Raw genomic sequence first — 18,550 nt, forward strand, 5'->3', positions numbered from 1 at the left:
GCGGTTGAGAGGAGATAATATAGTCTACAAGGAACAAGGATTTGGACCACTCATCATCAGAGAGAGATATTTTTGTTTTCTGCAGTTTTTTTTCTTTTATTGATAACACAAATTTTTTCACTTAATTTAGAAAGGATATAGATATTTTGATTAGGCGAGTTAAAATAGTTTGGGATTTTGAGATTTCAATTAATATTGTTTGTACCATTAATTTTGATTGTTCACGTACGTAGAACAAAATTTTGAGAATCATTATATGAGATTTGTTTATTGAAAACTTTTGAGTGTGAATTATTACATTATTTTTATTTCAATATATAGTGTTAGATCATATGTGTTTTTTATTATTCCGGTATTCTTTGGACCTTACCTTTCACATGTAATAGTATAGATATTGAAGCACGAATTTAACCCTGAGATAAAAGAATTAAAAATTGTGATAGAGTCATAATCATATCATTTAAATAATTTTAATTAATCAAAAAAATTTAATTAGCTAATTATTGCTTGGCGCACCAAGACTTTAAATATCACAATAATATATATATATATATATATATATAAAACTTTATATACTTGGGATCCCTAGTCACGTCTGATAATAACGTTACAGAGGAAGTGAAGAGGCGAATATTTATTGCAAATAAATGTTACCATGGCTTAATTAGACACCTAAGATCAGATAACGTCGCAAGAAAGACAAAATGCCAAATATATAAAACCCTAATAAGACCGGTACTCACATATGGCTCAGAAACCTGGACACTTACTGAAAGAGAGGAAACGTTGTTAGCCACCTTCTTGGTGAAAGCGCATATATGTGTCGCAAGAAAAATCTTGCGACACATATATAAGGGCACAAAAGAAAACGGAATATGGCGAAGGCGATACAACTCTGAACTATACAAAATATACCAGGATCTGGACATTGTAACATTCATCAAAATAGGACGGCTGCGTTGGATAGGACATGTAGAAAGAATGGAAGAAGGCGAAATACCAAACAAAATATTCAAACAGATGCCAGTAGGAAAAAGAACAAGAGGAAGACCGAAACTGAGACTCTTAGAACAAATAGAAAATGATATAACAACCTTAAAAATAAAAAACTGGAGAAAAAAAGCACGAAACAGATCGGAATGGAGAAGAATCCTAGAACAGGCCAAGACCCAAAAAGGGTTGTCGAGCCAGTGATGATGATGATGATTACTGTATTTTTAAAGTCGATATAACATTTTGTATTCAAGGCAGGTTTTATAAGACAATGTAGAAGTCAGAATGGCGACTTATTAACAACAAGGAAAGATGTATTGAATAGATGGGTGCAATACTTTAACCAGGCACTTAATATAGAGGAAGAAGAAGAAAACCTGAAAGACGAAAGAGATGAGGTAAGGGAAACAGACGAGAGGGAAGAGGAACCACCAACGATTCTTGAAGTTAAAGATGCAGATAAAAAACTAGCCAGAAACAAGTCACCCGGAATCGATAATCTCCCAGCTGAACTATATAAATAAGGTGGCCACGATACCATAATAGCATTACAGCTTATAAAAGAAATATGGACACAGAAATCCCTCCCAATGATTGAAATATTGGAATACTTTGCACCATTGACAAAAAACAAGATATCTTTGAATGCTCTAACCACAGAGGAATTACGCTTCTAAATGCAGCGCGTATAAAATATTTTCCACAGTACTATGTCACCGTATGGCACCATATGCAGAACAGTTAGTAGGAAAATACCAGGCTGGTTTCAGAGGTGGTAAATCGATAATTCATCAGATTGCAACTCTGAAACAAATTTTAGACAAAACACTGGAATATGGTATTGATACTCATCACATATTTATAGACTACAAAGCAGCCTACGACTCTGTGAATAGAAGAGAAATGTTCAAGGTAATGACAGAGCTAGGAATACCAAATAAGTTGGTAAATTTAACAAAACTAACTCTTGGAAAAGTTGAATGTGCAGTACGAATTCAGGGGGAACTGTCTGAACCTTTTAAAACAAATAATGAGCTGCACAAGGGAGACCCTCCCTCGTGTATACTGTTCAATCTGGCCCTGGAAAAAGTAATACATATGTCACAAATCACAACCACTGGTTCAATATATAATAAATCAGTGCAAATCCTTGCTCATGCTGATGATATCAATATTGCTGGGAGAACTGAAAACGCTGTATGAGAGGCGTATGTAGCATTAAACGACGAATCAGCTAGAAAAATGGGTTTAATAATAAACACCAACAAAACCAAGTATATGAAAGTAAGCACGCAACCACAAATCCTACGACCACTTAAAGAAAACAACGTCATCGAAGCAGTGAACAAATTTGTATATCTGAGAGCACTCCACTGAAAATAATACTACCGCAGAGATAAACCGCAGAATTTGCACGACCAACAGATTCTATTTTGGGCTCAATCTCCTTAAATCCACAATTATATCGAGAAATACAAAAATAAAATTCTACAAAACAATAATACGCCCAGTCCTAACATATGGTTCAGAGACCTGGACTGTAACAAAAAATAATGAAAACATGTTAGGATGTTCCGAAAGAAAAGTACTAAGGCGAATCTATAACGCTGTCTACACTCTCGATCGAAGAACGAGGCGAAGCGAAGTCGCATGAAGTCCTGTCTACACTCTCATACTTGCTGAACTTCGATCAACTTCGCGAGTAGTCTAGTGGCCGCTAACGGAGCAGTGAATGACAATGGAGTGTGGAGAAGACGATACAACTTCGAACTTTATAGAATATACCGGGAACCTGATATCGTAAAAACATGAAGATAGGATGTTTTAGATGGATAGAGTATGTAATGCGGATGAAACAAAATGACCCAGCTAGAAAAACGCTCCTTGATAGACCCATTGGTCAGAGAAGAGGAAGACCCAGAACAAGGTTTCTTGATAACATCGATGAAGACATGAGAAATACGGGAAAACGTGTTTTGCGGAGGAAGGCGATGAATAGGGACGACTGGAGAGATATTCTTGTGGAGGCTAGGACCAACGAAGGGTTGTAAAGCCAGAATGATGATAACATTTTGTATAGCTTTTGTATAAGGAAACAAAACAAATTTATATTAATTGAGTTATTTATCTTTTTCAAAACATTTGACAGATATAGACAGGATTTTGCACATCTATTTACAAACACAAGCTTTTGAAAATTTGTACACACAAAAAGTAAGTTTTTTTTTTGGGACTTTACATCAAAAACTTATTTCTAAGTATGTACCGGGTTTATACTGGATTTATATTATGACTTTTGACAGATATAGACAGGATTTTGCACATCTACTTACAAACACAAGCTTTTGAAAATTTGTACACACAAAAAGTAAGTTTTTTTTTGGGACTTTACATCAAAAACTTATTTCTAAGTATGTACCGGGTTTATACTGGATTTATATTATGACTTTATCAAAATAAGTAATTAATTCTCTCTCATATAGTATTCGGGTTCCTGTACCCAAAATTAACAGTTTTGGAATTAATTGTGGTTTGACGTTGACAGTAATCTCATTTATTATCAATTTCAAAAATATGCATTTGCAAATTGTCCAAGTTATATAACTGTTAAATATGTTATTTGTATTGTTGTTTGTTTCTTATTTAATTATTTTGTATCTACATCAAGCTGTTATTGTCGTAGTAGTGTTCAGCAGTAGTGTAGTAGTTCGTTTTATAGATTTTGTCCGATGATGAAATCATACTCGAGTCATATTTAGAGTTAAATCTCTGTCAGATACACGCAAGTTAGACTTTTAAACGCGGACATATGTTTTATATTCCCCATTCCTCTATTAGGGTGTGTTTTGTATAAAACTTAAGAGGTCGCTGGTTAAATGATAATAGATAAATAATTATAAAGTAAAAATGTAATATTTTATTTGTGAATAGATTAGCGACAAATAGCAAACACAACTGTAAATAAATTAAGAAATTAACTGGTCTTACTCATTATTGATGTTTTTACAAAGAATATAGACTTACCCTTTGAACTATTGGAGTCGTAGCCAAGGAAATCTCGTTGGTACCGCGTCGGGGCGCCCGCCGACGCGACTCTATGGCACGAGAGCCACAAAACTTGGTGTGTTTCGTTCGCTGTCTGGGGATGAAGTGTCTTGAAATCTTCAGAAAAAACCCTCTGACCACGCTTCGAGATGGTCGGTAGCAAGAGGGCAAACCCATAAATCACTCTATTGTATTATGATTTTGAATGCGATAATTTAAGTTAATTGAGACCGTAATACGAAACCGTACACTTGTGTGCACATTTGTGACACAGAATACAAAAGAGAAGTCAAATTCTCCGTACTTAAAACACAATACATGAGATGGCCAGTTTAACAATTTTACAGGAAGCAATATATTTTACCAAAGTCGTTAGGATACAGTATTGAATTTAGATCACATTACAGTACCGTAACAGAAATATTAATAGTAAAAATATGAAAAGAAATAGTACATACTTTCCCAAACATTCTCCCGCGCCAAAAACGAATGTTTTTAAGAACAGCTGAAAATATAAGTGTAAAGAATAGACATGAAAGATCGATATACTAATAAAGAACTAAGTAAGAATAAAATATGAATTGACAAATAAGCGGCGGTCATATTTTGACCACAGAACATTGTTGGATGTCATCTGACCCTGTGCTCAGATTAACAACGCGTACAATGCCCTCAATTAGAAAAGAATAGCGTCGAATCAGTAGAATTTTTCGACCGACTAAACTAGAAAGACTGTGTCATACACAATACCGTTGGCCCCTTTTCCTATAAGAATTCCGTGGGGTGCGAAAAGACAAGAAGAAGAATAGCGTCGAAATCTCAGCGTGGTGTCTAATTTCAAGTCTTCAATGACAGCCGGGAAGTAATGATATTTCGACGAGCTCCACGGTAGGAAAATGCCAGTTTGGTGAAAATTGTAATAATTGTGCCAGTGATAAAACACGACTAACACAATCAGAGAAGTGTTGATTAGAAGGCATTTGATGCCGAGTAGAGTGTGGTATCAGTTCTTGTATGTGTTTAATACGATTGCCAATTTGGGGTAGAAAAATTAGCTCAAGGGAGCGCAATCGTCGATATCGGAATCGAAATATCGGAAGATCGGACGAACAACCCTTTGACAAAAGTGACTAGATCAGCCAGCAATATGGCTGCCAGGAGTTCCAATCTTGTCGAGACAGAGCGAGCATGAAAATTGGACTAGACTCGTTGACAAAAGTGACTAGATCAGTCAGCAGTATAGCTGCCAAGAGCTCCGATCTCGCGATAGATGTTCCTGTATAGAAATAACACCAGAAATGTAACACATACAAGTACAGAAGCCAGTCAGTATCTGTTCAGATGTTTCATCATCCCAGGATACATTGAAGTACCACAACGGTTTTAGAACACGTTTGACTTGCAAAAAGACATGGAAAAATGAATAAAAACAAGAGGATAGCAACAAAAATACGACTGATTTACAAACGAATGGCCCGCGTTGTGAACGGTTTGTCAAAGGGACAAGAAGAATGAGAAAAGAAATCAGTAGTAGGATTCCATTTTAGGCCCAGTACCGTAAAAATGAAAGGTTCCCCTTTGTCAATGAGCAACATGTCAAAATGCCTAAGCCAAAGCCTGAAAATAATTAAAGTTGGTTGCTGACGTTGTCGATTTGTCTAGCGAAAAACCATCGAGCTTTAAAAGCTAAGCAAGTTCTCACTGCAGAAGGTGAGTAGATCAAAGATAATCACTTGTAGCGTGATTCTGACGTAAGTGCGTCGAGATGGCTGCTGGCCCACTGCCTAGCGGAAAACCATCGAGCATTAAAAACTAAGCGTTACTCTTGCAGAGTGTATATATATATATATATATATATATATATATATATATATATATATATATATATATGGAAATAGCTCATAGATTAATTAACTCTCTCACTAACTTAATGAATAAAGAAAAACAAGAAAATCTGCTTTAAATGTTCTGTGTATATTTGAATATAAAAGGAGGTCATAGCCCAATTTTGATTTAGTTTATGTTAAAAATGCTTACCTTGCGATCTTTGAAGAGTATCCATCCAAGATTCATTAGTATGTGTTGTATCTGAAGTATCTAGTCTTCTTAAGCTTAACTTCCCAGGAATACTTTCATCTAAATCTTCAGATTTAAGCACATTCAAATTTGCAGCAGTATCAAAATCACATTCCTTTTTTACATGATTATTGTTGTCATTTGTTTCCTTAGAGGTTTCATAATTACTTGTAGAAGCAATTGGTGCTAGAAATATAAAATAGAATAAAAAAATGAGTAAATCTAAAACATATAAGTAAGGTATGAAAAATTTAAAACAAACTTATGAGGCTTATTTCCGAACTGATATGGTTGCACAATTAGTTGACAGCGATCTAACTATGAATAACCCTTTTGAACTGAATGTTAAATGCTTGTTTGATGTTTATAGACTTTTAATTAGCCATCAGGGAAACCCATAACCACGTGATAACTCGTCCCCAGGTGGCTGATGGGGGAGTGTCCTCACTCCTCACTGGTCTTTTAATCGAGCAGTGGATAGGTGGGAAATAAAATACCACCAACGGACCAAAAGGTTGTATACACAGAATTCGTCAGCTGTAGTGAAAGCAATATGTATAAGAGAAAGATACTTTGAGAATAAATTCTGGTCCTCCTGATTGGGGGTTCGGTGTTGAGTCAACCCCTCATCATTCACAAAAAAAAAATGTTAAAACCAATGTCACGGAAAGGAATTGATCAAACGGTAACGGAAATTGCAAAGGAAATGGATAATGACATATGGTTCGTGGAATGTAAAAGGCTTATCAAAGAAAATAAATTAAGTTATTCATGATATAAAAGATCTAAATGTGGATAGAGCTGTAATAACTGAAACAAAAAAAGATAGGAGTCTGAAAACATCAGTGGTTGAATCCAAATGAGTTGAATACTGATCCGTAAAAACCAAGAAAATTTATCAAAACGTTGGAAGCAATCAGCAGTAGAATAAAAAACTGAACCTAGACTTATGGGAATACAGATTAACAATCCTAAGGATCTACGGAGTAAATGATGATGTAACAGTTAAGAAAAAAGACTATTTCTATGAACAAATAGATGATGAAATAAGAAAAATTTTAACACCGGAGAAATAATATTACTTGGAGATCTCAGTGGAGAAGTAGGAAAAAAAAAATAAAAAATAATATTTTTGGCTCATATGGTGAAGATTGTGCGATATGTATATGGGACGTCCATAAATTTTAATCTTATAATTTTGCCAAACACATCTACAACAATTAATAAATAAATTAAAGATATATATTAACATAATAATATACATGCAATAGAAAATTTATACATTCCTGGTTTGGGTGAATGGATTCCTTAAGGGAAGGGGGGTGGTGGTTTTTAAGATTACCTTAATTTATAGGGCTGTATCTGATATCATAGTTTTTAATAAAAATAAAACTAACGTACTGGGGCCTGATGATGGGGATATATTGTAAGTCTTGAAGGCGGTAGCCCAAAATTTACCATCATTAAAAAATAAAAACTACTTAAGATTGTGAGTATTGACCCATTTCCAATATTATAGTAGTATTACCTAAATATTTGAAAAGTGATTTTGATCAGGAAATATATATGCTATTTGTAGATTTAAAAAAAGCCAATGACAGCATACCATTAAATAAATTGAGGCATTGACTTTGAAAAGGGGGTAAGTGCCAAAATTTTCAAAAAATCGTTTTTGTCTTAAAAATATAGATTAATCCAAGGCCAAAGTCATTGATAAGGTAGAATGTGCTCTTCTCATCTGTTAGTTATAAACAATGCTAAGAGACATCGCTGGTAATAACATCGTTTTAGTTAGCAAAATAGCTTTTTACTTCTACTGTAAAATTTTGTTTTTGGAACTTATCTCCTTTTCAATTTCAATGGCTCAAATTATGAGTAAACATTAGAGTAAACAAATATACGTAATGCTATAATAAAAGTTGTTTAACAATCATATGAAGTAACAACTTCTAAAGTAAAAATATAAAGGAGATTGTCAGTAAACAAAGAACTCCAACAAGGATGATGTGTGTCGCCATCTGTTTTTAAAATTAACTTATAACAAGCCCTCAAAATATGGAAAAAATGCAGTGGAATGAAGATACACTATGTTTTGCAGACCACCAGGTAGTATTAGTGCAGGACCACAATATATGACAAGAAAATTCATAGAAGAGTATCGAATATGAGGTCTGGAAGTCAACACAAGGAAGACAAAAAAATGTGTAAGTATAGGAGGAAGCTACCAAAACATAGTATTGGAAGATGGAGGAGAAATTGAATGTTGTCCAAAATATAAGTACTTAGGCCTACAATCAACTAAAGATAGAACACTACACAAGGCCAAAAAAGAAATGTATACACAGAACATACAATTCATCTATAACAAATTATTTAAAAGAAAAAAACTTAAATTGAAAAAATATACACTATTCAGTTAATGTGAGCTCAACTTCTTGTGGTTTATCATCAGTTTCTTTATTGTTTAAATTGGTTATATTCATAGTTGTAACCATCTGACGGTGTAAAATTTGCACAACACTTTTAAAGATAAACTGATTAGGATGAATGCATAATGTGTGTTTTAATAAACGATTCCTGCACTTCTTCATTAAATTTTCTTTTGAAAATTGGTCTTTCCCAACTTGTATTTGAATGAGGTAAAGTTAACACAGACAATACCAAGTCACTCAAATTAGCAAATAGAGAATTACAATCAAAATGTTTAATTAAACCCAGTATTCAATCACAAATTAGTTCATAAATTTGTAATTTCACATTAATCTTAATTTTCTGAATTTGTATAGTTTCACACCGTGTATAATTGTGAAACATATCTATTAGTTGCTTAATTACAGTTTATTTCCTCGGTTTACAGTGTAATTTCCTAGGTTCAAATTATATTTGCCAGCTTTCAAAAGTCAAAGGTTTTTGTTCTACGCAGAGGGCAATACACTTATTTGCTGAATCGTAGCATTTTAGTGGAATTATAAATATAGCTTCGGGGCTAGTTTGGGATGCAGTCTATTATAATTTTTTAACTCAACAACAACTATAATGTAATAATTCAGTAGCTGTCAATAAAACTATATTTTACTCCACGACTTCAACATTTTATTTTTTCATAGTCGATCGAGAAGAATCGAATAAAAGGAATTTAGAAACAATTCGGACTTATAATTACATTCGAATTTGTCCACCCACTTAATAGAATTCATCCAGATTTTTGAATTCTGTTGGAATATCCTGGTATTGTTGAAATTTCCTCCATTTCATATCAATCTTTTGCATCGTTTCAGTCATTCTTTCGGAATTTTGATATTCGTGTTAAAAGACTTTGGCAACTATTAAAGCTACTTTTATTTAAAAGGCCCATAACTGGATCGGCAAAATAATTTCTTTTTGTACTTCCCTACAAGCTGTAATCACGGAACGCCTGCAACTTTCGTAAAAACCATGTATCAATTCATCATCTAAATCATTAATATTCTGTGTCAACCCAATTCCTAGATATATGTTATTATTGTTGACAAATTTTGTAATATCCTGAGAACCAATTATTTCAAGATTAGTTTGTCTCACATATCGTGGATCCATGTAAGTAAGCAATAGATCTTTATACACTGTGATCATTTCGATGTGCAAATTTGTAAAAACTACTTTATAGCTTTGAAAAAAGTTAATTAATTCCACAAATTTTGGTAAAATATATTCCAAAAATAGGTAAAAAAGTTCCCATTCTAATTCAATCCTTAGTTTGAATTTTATTTTATTTACATTGCGATTTTGAAATTTAGCGCCCGAGATAATATCTTAAAGAGGATGATCATAGCATCAACTGAAATTATCGTATATTTTACTATTATCGTATACATACTCTCACAAACAGACAACATTCAAACTATCATATAAAACTATAATCATCATACACCTAGCAATGCATGATGTTATTATTTTAATAATAACATCCCGCATTGACGTAATAAATTCGATCGAAAACACTCAGGTTTCAATCGGCAGATTGGTGTCTAACAAGTGGAAACATAATACTAGTATCTCTCGCTAATTTTAATACCCACCATAAATTTTTTATGTATCTGCACATATCTGTATATATATATATATATATATATATATATATATATATATATATATATATATATATATATATATATATATATAACTATTTTGGATGGGTTGGAGTCAATAATAGGGCTATTGGTTAACTATTTTTTTTTATTCTCGAGCTTTCAATTGTGTTTACAATTATTATCAAGAGCTAAAAAAGACAAAATACTTACAAGGTTGAACTAAAAAGAAAAAACAATTTTTGTTAACTTACCAAATAAAAATTAGTTTGGTAAGTAAAAATCACTGCTTACATCTTCAAAATATTTATTACAAAAATGTTTTAACCCTTTACCGCATCATGTGCCATAAATGGCACAAACCAAAAATGTTTTAATGTTTTAACTCAATTTTTGTCGTAGCTGCATGGCAGCCCATATCTGACACGTACTAATAGTGTACGCGAGATATGCGGCATAATTCTGACGGCGAGATAGGCAGCCGTGCGCAGTTTCAAGTTCATTCTTGTTAAAATTCTGAACCACGTAAAACAGTGCTCGAAGTTAGAGCTTATTTTTCATAGTAAAAACGTTGTTTACGGCGAGAAAAAATTCAAATTTATTGTATTGTAATATTAGATATCTGCTTAGGTAACTACTAGAATTAAAAATGTTGAAAGTCTCTAGAACACCCCAAAAAGTGTTTGTGCTATATATGGCACACTATGAAGTTATGGACTCATTGATTGTTTTTGTAGATATGGATCTGAAACTCTTTTATGGTACAATGAATGCAGTTAGAATTCCAAATAGTACTAATAGTGAAAAATCAGATCTCTCCGATGAAGACGGCACAAATGAGATGATATTGTGTCAAGATAGTGACAATGGGAACCGTGAAAATTTACCAAGCAATGTCAAGGAAACTGACATTTCTGCCACATCCTCAGATTCCTCAGATGATGATACTCCTTTGTCTAAAAGACAACGATATAAAGAAATGTCATAATTGAGTGAAAGGAAATCTGAGAAGATCAGAAAATGATACAAAATTTATTGGTTCTGAAAATTTATCTTCTTCGATTTTACAATTAAAAACTCCGGTCCAATTTTAAAAATTCTCTTTCCTGATAGTTTTAGAGAGCATATCACAGACCAATCAAATTTATACTCAGTGCAACAACGTCCAGATAAACCAGCTAATATAAAAAAATATCAAATAGAACAATGTATAGGAATTATTATTAACATGTCGATAATTCAACTTCCATCAACAAAACACTATTGGAATGACAATATTGGCCACCGAATAGTTAGCGATGTGATGAGCTGTAACAGATACAAAGAAATAAAACGTTTCTTGCATTTCCATAATAATGATGACATGATTGAAAATGATCAGCCTGGACATGATAGATTATTCAAAATTAGACCTGTTCTGAGCCAAATCAAAGAACATCTACTCATGGTTCCGAAAGAAGAATTTCTAGCTGTAGACGAACAGATTATACCAACAAAAGCGCGAAGCCGGCTGAAGCAGTATAACCCAAAAAAACCACATAAGTGGGACTTCAAAAACTTTGTGCTGAGTGGTATTTCGGGATTCGGCTATGACTTTAATTTGTTTACTGGTTCCCAAAGTAATATTGTACCTCTAGAAGCACCAAATCTTAGTATCAGCAGCAGCATGGTTGTTAAATTAGCAGATTGGATACCAAAACATCAACATTACAAGTTGTTTTTTGACAACTGGTTCATCAGCATACCAGACTTAATCGTGTTCCTGGAGTTGTGATGCCAGCTGAAAAAGAAATGAAGAAGCGCGGTCATATGGTAGAGAAAATAGCCAATAGAGACAATGTGGATGTTAGTGTAGTGTCCTGGTTTGATAATGAAATCGTTACTACAATGTTAACATATGCTGGAAGTGCACCAAAGGGAAAAAAAAAAAGATTTTTCAAATAAGAAAGTATACATAAAATGATACCTTGTCCTAACAGTGTCCTAATCTACAACAACTACATGGGAGGTGTAGATCTCCTTAATTCCATGTTAGGATTTTTTCGTATAAAAATCAGGTCAAAGAAATAATATTGCCATGAACAGCCATGAACTGTTGGTTATTAGCCAAAAAAACGAAGAAATTTGATTTACCCCTTTTGGATACCAAACTAGCAATAACCGATACTCTATGCAAAGCCGAAAAACCAATTAAACCGAACAGAGCGGGAAAACCGTCAAGTAGTAGCATTCAGCAGATATACGAGATCAACTGAAAAAAGGGACTAAAGAAATTCCCCAAGAAGACATCCGTAAAGATGGGCTTGATCATTTTCCCTATTGGAATGAGAGCACTAGGTCAAGATGCAAATTTCCAGGCGGTACAGGGAAAACGTATAGTGTGCACAAAATGCAGAATACCGTTGTGTATTAATAAAGAAAGAAACTGTTATTTGCAGTTTCATACTGTATGGTGTATACTATAGCTTCAAAATAGTTTGACTTTAATATTACATTGTTGCATGATGTTCGATAGTTGGCACCAAAAATTTTTTTTTGTCAATAAAGTTTTCCTCGTATCTAGATTTTTTTCAATATTTTAACGTAAAAATAGAACTAAAATTCTTGTCTGAGAACTTATTTTTGACAAAAAATACAAATTCATGCGGTAAAGGGTTAATCTAATAAATGTTTCTCCGAAAAAATTTTTATAATTTTGAAAACATTTTTTTAATATAAAAATAATTGAATTTATAAATAAGTTCAAATAGCAACCAACTACAAATAGCCTCAATGTCATAAATGCCAACATAAAATTTTTATTTTTGACAATTATATTGCCAAAAGTAAAATTTCGTTTAAACATTCTTTTTTGTTTAGTAACAAAAAGAAGAAGATTTATTCACCTTGACAGATGTCTGAAAGAATGTGACAGATATATGGAGAATTAAATATGACATTTTACAAGTTTTATATATAAATCATAAAGAAAGAATATAATTATAAATTTTGCTTAAATTTTGAATTTCAGATCTTTTGTTTAAACTATTATCATTTTTGCTAATACAAACCATTTCCAAAAAAGTCCTTTTAAATTTATTACTTTCTAAATTTATATTTTATATTTAATTTACTATATTTTAAATTTAAAAGGACTTTTTTGGAAATGGTTTGTATTAGCAAAAATGATAATAGTTTAAACAAAAGATCTGAAATTCAAAATTTAAGCAAAATTTATAATTATATTCTTTCTTTATGATTTATATATAAAACTTGTAAAATGTCATATTTAATTCTCCATATATCTGTCACATTCTTTCAGACATCTGTCAACGGTGAATAAATCTTCTTCTTTTTGTTACTAAACAAAAAAGAATGTTTAAACGAAATTTTACTTTTGGCAATATAATTGTCAAAAATAAAAATTTTATGTTGGCATTTATGACATTGAGGCTATTTGTAGTTGGTTGCTATTTGAACTTATTTATAAATTCAATTATTTTTATATTAAAAAAATGTTTTCAAAATAATAAAAATTTTTTCGGAGAAACATTTATTAGATTAAAACATTTTTGTATTAAATATTTTGAAGATGTAAGCAGTGATTTTTACTTACCAAACTAATTTTTATTTGGTAAGTTAACAAAAATTGTTTTTTCTTTTTAGTTCAACCTTGTAAGTATTTTGTCTTTTTTAGCTCTTGATAATAATTGTAAACACAATTGAAAGCTCGAGAATAAAAAAATAGTTAACCAATAGCCCTATTATTGACTCCAACCCATCCAAAATAGTTATATATTTGTTCCAAACGAGTCACAAGTACTTCTTTTTTCTTATATATATATATATATATATATATATATATATATATATATATATATATATATATATATATATATATATATATTAAACCTAGAGCTAAGATTAATACTAATACAGGAATTAATATTAAACTCAACAGTCTTCCGAGTTGTCATTGCGCCGAGATTTCGACATCCTCTTCGATATCTTTATCAGGGCTTGTTTTAAACTAAAGAGCTCACCTGATCTACTTGCATCATTGCAAAGGCGTATTGATCTGGAGACGAGATCTGAAAGCGTATGAACTGACTGTATGAACTGAAGCGACTGAATTAATTTGTGAAGTGAGATGGTGAGAGTTGGCATGCAAGTAACGATTAGTATGGGTGGGTTTTCAATAAACAGAGTGATGAAAACATTGGGATTGGTTTTTCTTTATGATAACGTCAAGAATCGGTAGGGATGAATCAGTTTCCACCTCCATCGTGAACTGAAAACTAGTGATGTATACCATTCAGATGGGTTTGAAAAGACACCAGAGCATCCCTGCCATGGGGCCAAATGAATGCATCGTCAACATACCACAGCCAACATGTGGGTTTGAGCATTGATAGTGCTCGGGTCTCGAAGTCTTCCATAAAGATATTGGCAATTACTGGAGATAGTAGGGAGCCCATTAGGGCACCATTTATTTGTCTGCAGAATTGATTTTGGAAGATGAATTAAGTGTTGGACATACAATGTTTAATGAGAGAATAAACTGTCTTGCTGGATACTGTATTTAGTTTTTAGAATGTTAAGAGTTTCGTCTATAGAAATGTTTGTAAAGAGTGAAACGATATCAAAACTTACTAGAATGTCTGACGGTGAGATAGGGTATTGTTTACAAAGTTCGTTCAAATGAAAAGAGTTTTTGGCGAAGGATCGCGTTTTCAGAGAGAGGTTGTAGAGTTTTGGCCAAGTACTTGGCCAATGGTTATGTAGGGCAGTGGTGTGCACTGACAATGGGACGTAGAGGAATATAGGGTTTGTGAATTTTTAGTAGGCCATATATTCGAGGTGTTCTGAAAGACTTTTCACGAGGAATTAGAGATTGTTTTAGGTCAACAGGAAGGGAGGTTTTATTGATAATGGCTTTTGTTGTTTTCTCCAGATAGGTTGTTGGATTATTGGGAATTGGTCTGTAGTCCGGAGTATTAATGAGATTTGAGAGTTTATTAATATAAGAAGAAGTGTTTAGGATAACGGTGGCATTGCCTTTATCGGCAGGAATAATGATTAGATTTGGATTTGACTGGAGTTCTTTCAGGGCTTTTTTCTCGGATTGGCTAATGTTCGGAGTAGGAGGCTTTGAGTTTATAAGAACTTTAGCGATGTCTTGTCTAGTTATTTTAGCATATTAGGAAGGTAAACTGGAGATGGCTTCTTCAGTTTGACAGATGATTATCTCAATTGGAATGTGATTGGGGTAACCAAGTAATTGAAACTTTTCGCTAAAGCTTGAGATGCAATGGTCGAAATAGGGGTATCAGAAAAGTTATAAACCACTGCGGTAGGTATCAAAGTTGTGATTTTTGGAATTTGTTTGGCAATTAAATGCGCTAATTTGCACTTCTGAGTTTCGGTCTTAGATTCGAAAGTGTTTAGGGCTGTCTGTGTATTGATACAGTTGAAAGTGTCCCATAATATAGGATGTACATTGAAAGAATGAATAGATAGCCAGATATTGAAAATATTTATATTTGTGAAATCTAGTTTTCGTCTAGTGAAATGAATAGCTTCACAGAGAAGCGCAGAACTGTAATAATTTGGGAGATAGCAGAATAAGAAGTATGGTGTTTGAGTTTTAGAAATTTGGGAATGACTTTATGGTCTTAGCAGGATTTAAGGAATGTTAAATCACATAGAAGACAATTCTTACGTAGCAGCAGATTGCTATATGATTTAGGTAGCTGGTAAAATTCCTCCCCATAGAGTCGAATAAAATGTTCCGAAAGATTTCCGCCGTTAGTACAATTAAACCTAGAGATAAGATTAATACTATTACAAGAATTAATAATACACCCAACAGTATTTCGGGTTGAACCGCGTCCATTATCATTGCGCCGAGCTTTCGACATCCTCTTTCATGTCTTCTTCAGAGCTTTCGAGGTGACAGTCTCCTGAGCTCCCAAACACTACTTATACCGTCGATGGTGACGTAGTTTGGGTGGAGGTTGGCGTGGGGGTTAGTGTCGAGATTGGCGCGAACATTTCTGACAGTAGGATTATGATTGTTGGGTGGGCGGACGATATTTTCTTTATGAGAGGTCTCCACGTCGAAGGTAACCGTATGCCATCTTATATTGAGACAAATTGGCCTTTTTAAATTTATATGGCTTCTCGAATAATTCTTGGTTTATAAAAGCGGACGGGGCTATGGTTCTTGAGTTTTCGAAATAAATTTTGTGACCTGGATGAAGATGGTGTTGACCTAGAGCTTAAATTGAATCGGAATTGCAAACAGAAATGGAATGTTCATAAATCATATTTTGGATTCTATGATTTGTTTGGCCTATATAGGATCGGGGAATAGTCGGCATAAGGAATTTCATAAACTCCTTGTTGTTAATTTGGAATGTTTTTTTTTTATTGATCGGACAAGAGATGAAAGTTTTTGTTGACGGGTAAATATTGTCTTTATTCCTATTGATTTTAAAATTTTGTCAATTTTGTCAGTGACACCTTTGATGTAAGGAAGAAAACTTTCGTATGATAAGGGTCTGGTTTGGGTTGAGATTGAGTGGGAGATTTATGTCTGTGGATGCGCTTACTGATGTGATTTTCGCGGTAACCGTTTTGGATTAGGGCTTGTTTTAAACTAGAGAGCTCAGCGGATCTACTACATCATCCCAAAGGCGTAATGATCTAGAGACAAGGATATTAATGAGTGAGTTAGTAATTATTATTAATAGTAATTATTACTAATTCATTAGAATTGAGTAGGACAGTTATATGCACTGACAATGGGATGTAGGGGAATATCGGGTTTGTAAATTTTGGGTAGGCCATAGATTCGAGGTCTTCTGGAAGACTTTTTAGGAGGAATTAGAGATTGTTTTATGACAACAGGATTATTTTATGTCAATCATTGGACAAGTTCTTGGCCAAAACTCTACCTCTCGCCGAAAATGCTTCTTCCTTTGTCAAAAATTCTTTTTATTTCATTGAACTTCTTAAACAATACCTTATCTCACCGTCAGACATTCCAGTAAGTTTCGATATCGTTTCACTCTTTGCAAAGATTCCTATAGATGAAACTCTAGAGATTCTGAAAACTAAATAGAGTATCCAGCAAGACAGCTTATCTCTCTTTGAACATTGTATATCCAACACTTAATTCATCTTCCAAAATCAATTCTACAGACAAATAAATGGTACCCCAATGGACTCCCCACTATCTACTGTAATTGCCAATATCTTTATGGAAGACTTTGAAACCCGAGCACTATCCACATCAATGCTCAAACCTACATGTTGGCTACGATATGTTGATAATACATTCGTCATTTGGCCCCACGGCAAGGATGCTTTAGTGTCTTTTCAAACCACAAAGAAATTTAATTGAGGAACTACTAACCACCGCATTTGGGAGGTTGTTTATGTAAACTAAAAAGAGAAAAGGCCCCAGGACACTCCCCTGTGGTATGCTTAATTTTAAATTGATAAGATCAGAGTAAACTTTACATCCCCTTTTCTCCAGGCATACCTTTTGTGACCTATCTGTGAGAAATGATTTTATCCATTTTAATGCCGGTCCCTGTATTCCATAAAGATGTAATCTTTGTAATAAAAGAACATGATGTAGGCTATCGAAAGCCTTAGATAGGTCCAAAAAAGCACCTAGTGTTTTCATCTTTGCAAAGTTTTTCTAAAATTTTTGATACAAAATCATGTAGCTGTCTCAACAGATCTCCCTGCGAGAAAACCATGCTGTGAACTACTAAATAAGTTGTTTGTAGTAAAAAAGTTTTGTAGTCTAAATTATAGTGCTTTTTCGAATATTTTTGAGAATGATGGAAGAAGGCTTATTGGTCTATAGTTCTCCATCTTAGTAACATCACCTTTTTTATGTAGTGGCTTCACAATTGCCAGTTTTAAACTTTGAGGAAATTTACCTTGCCTGAAAGAAGCATTACCTATAAAAGAAAGAGCAAGAGAAATCTCTGATGAAACATATTTAATTAAGTTGGTTGATATTTCATCATAACCAGAGCTACGCTTGTTTTTAAGTTATTTATTATGTGACTTATTTCTTTCTTTGAAACGGGAGTTAAAAACATGCAATGATTAGTTTGTTCGATATTAATTTGAAAAGTTTTTACATGCTTTATTTTCTTTACAGCTTCTGGATTTTTGGAACTACCCTTAATCTCTTTTACCAATTGCCAAGCCATTTTAGTTTTATTTTCGCTATTTTCAATTCATTCTTTATAACAATTTTTTTCGAGAGTGAGTGAGTAAAGAATTGTATTTGCGTTTTTCTTTCCTGTAAATATCTTTATAATCAACATTATTGGTAGACAGTGTAAACAAAACATCAAGCCTAG

General features: G+C 33.2%; 1 protein-coding gene across 1 annotated transcript in view; it reads right to left on the reverse strand.

Annotated features, from left to right (window-relative positions):
• The window catches only part of LOC140431295 (uncharacterized), a 223,185-nt gene that overhangs the window by 194,788 nt on the left and 9,847 nt on the right, over nucleotides 1-18,550 (reverse strand). The window contains exon 2 of the mRNA XM_072519228.1: nucleotides 6,076-6,300. Coding sequence (XP_072375329.1) covers nucleotides 6,076-6,300 — 225 coding nt within the window. The remainder of the gene's footprint in view (nucleotides 1-6,075; nucleotides 6,301-18,550) is intronic.

This window comes from Diabrotica undecimpunctata, unplaced genomic scaffold (assembly GCF_040954645.1).
Source record: "Diabrotica undecimpunctata isolate CICGRU unplaced genomic scaffold, icDiaUnde3 ctg00000626.1, whole genome shotgun sequence".
In the NCBI taxonomy this organism is placed as follows: Eukaryota; Metazoa; Arthropoda; class Insecta; order Coleoptera; family Chrysomelidae; genus Diabrotica; species Diabrotica undecimpunctata.